At 35.2% G+C, this 1,246-nt stretch overlaps 1 protein-coding gene across 1 annotated transcript in view; it reads right to left on the reverse strand.

The window, feature by feature from the left end:
- Positions 1–1,246, reverse strand: part of LOC112517783 (beta-caryophyllene synthase-like) — a 5,569-nt gene that overhangs the window by 2,946 nt on the left and 1,377 nt on the right. The window contains exons 2-3 of the mRNA XM_025125157.1: positions 992–1,237; positions 529–910 (exon numbers count right to left, since the gene is read on the reverse strand). Of these exons, the coding sequence (XP_024980925.1) occupies positions 529–910; positions 992–1,237 (628 nt within the window). The remainder of the gene's footprint in view (positions 1–528; positions 911–991; positions 1,238–1,246) is intronic.

Genomic DNA, 1,246 nt, shown 5'->3' on the forward strand with positions numbered 1-1,246 from the left:
TATATATATATATATACACACACATACACACATATATTTGGCGGTCGGTTTGGTCCAAACCGCCCAAAAAAGGTTCCAAACCGCAGACCAGACCGGACCGCCCGGTTTTACTATTTTCCAAACCAAACCAAACCGCCAGACTGCTCAAACCGCCAAAAACGGTCTGGTTTGACTTGGTTTGGCCGGTTTAAGCGGTCCAATGGTTTTTTTGAACACCCCTATATATAGATTGTATAATATATACTTAGGTTCACATGAGAACTATTAAAAATTCAAAACGTGTATATTCATATACAATAAAAATATGTTCACCCCCAATGAGTATATTCATCAGTACATATCTACTATATATGTATCAATGAATGTATAGGTTCTCATGGTTTTCAAAAAAATTTGTGGTTCTCATATGAATAGCCACACATATAATATATATATATATGTACATATGTGTGTATATATATATATATATATATATATGTATTACTCATGAATGCCACTAAAAATCTAGGGGAAGTTGTCGGTATTTACTTGGAAACTTGACTAAGTTCTTTCTTGTGAAGTGACTGAAGCAAGTTGAACCCTAACTTGGCAAGTCTAAGTAAAGATCCGTTGTGAGAAGCTTGTTTTTGGTAGAAAGGAATGTAACGCAAAGCCTCTAGTCTTGGAAAACTTTTCCATAAAGGTAACTTTAGTGTCGCTTGTATTAAAGACGAAAGCGTAGAGTTGCTTCGAAGAGGATCCTTTGATATTTCGTCAAGACGAGAACTTGTAAAAACAAAAGCCTCATCTAGTATAACTTCACCTTGAACCCTCATATACGTTGCCTCATACAACTCAAGCATGCCTTGAACATCATTTGTTAAGGATTCCTTAAAACATCCATTTTCATCCTTATAGTTGCTGAAAACATCTGTGTCATATAACAAATTGTTATTTAGATTCTGTAATTAATTTGTAGGATTAATATTTTGAATATATGGATATAACTTACTAGATGAAACATAGAAGCCTTGTTTTCGTAGAAGTCGAAACCAAAGGGAAGGCCTACCAGCATTCCAGTTATCGCCATACGTATCATAGATATGTTGCAACGATTTCTCTATCTCATCTTCAAAATAGTAGGCTATGCCTAGACGTTGTATCACATCAATCAGTTTCAACAAATTCAGGTGTTCCACTGGAACAGCTAGTGCTGCTACTAAATCTTTCCGCACTTTGTCTTTCAAATGTTCTATTTCTTCCACCT

This window comes from Cynara cardunculus (genome assembly GCF_001531365.2).
Source record: "Cynara cardunculus var. scolymus isolate 2C chromosome LG 9, CcrdV1, whole genome shotgun sequence".
NCBI classification, from domain to species: Eukaryota; Viridiplantae; Streptophyta; class Magnoliopsida; order Asterales; family Asteraceae; genus Cynara; species Cynara cardunculus.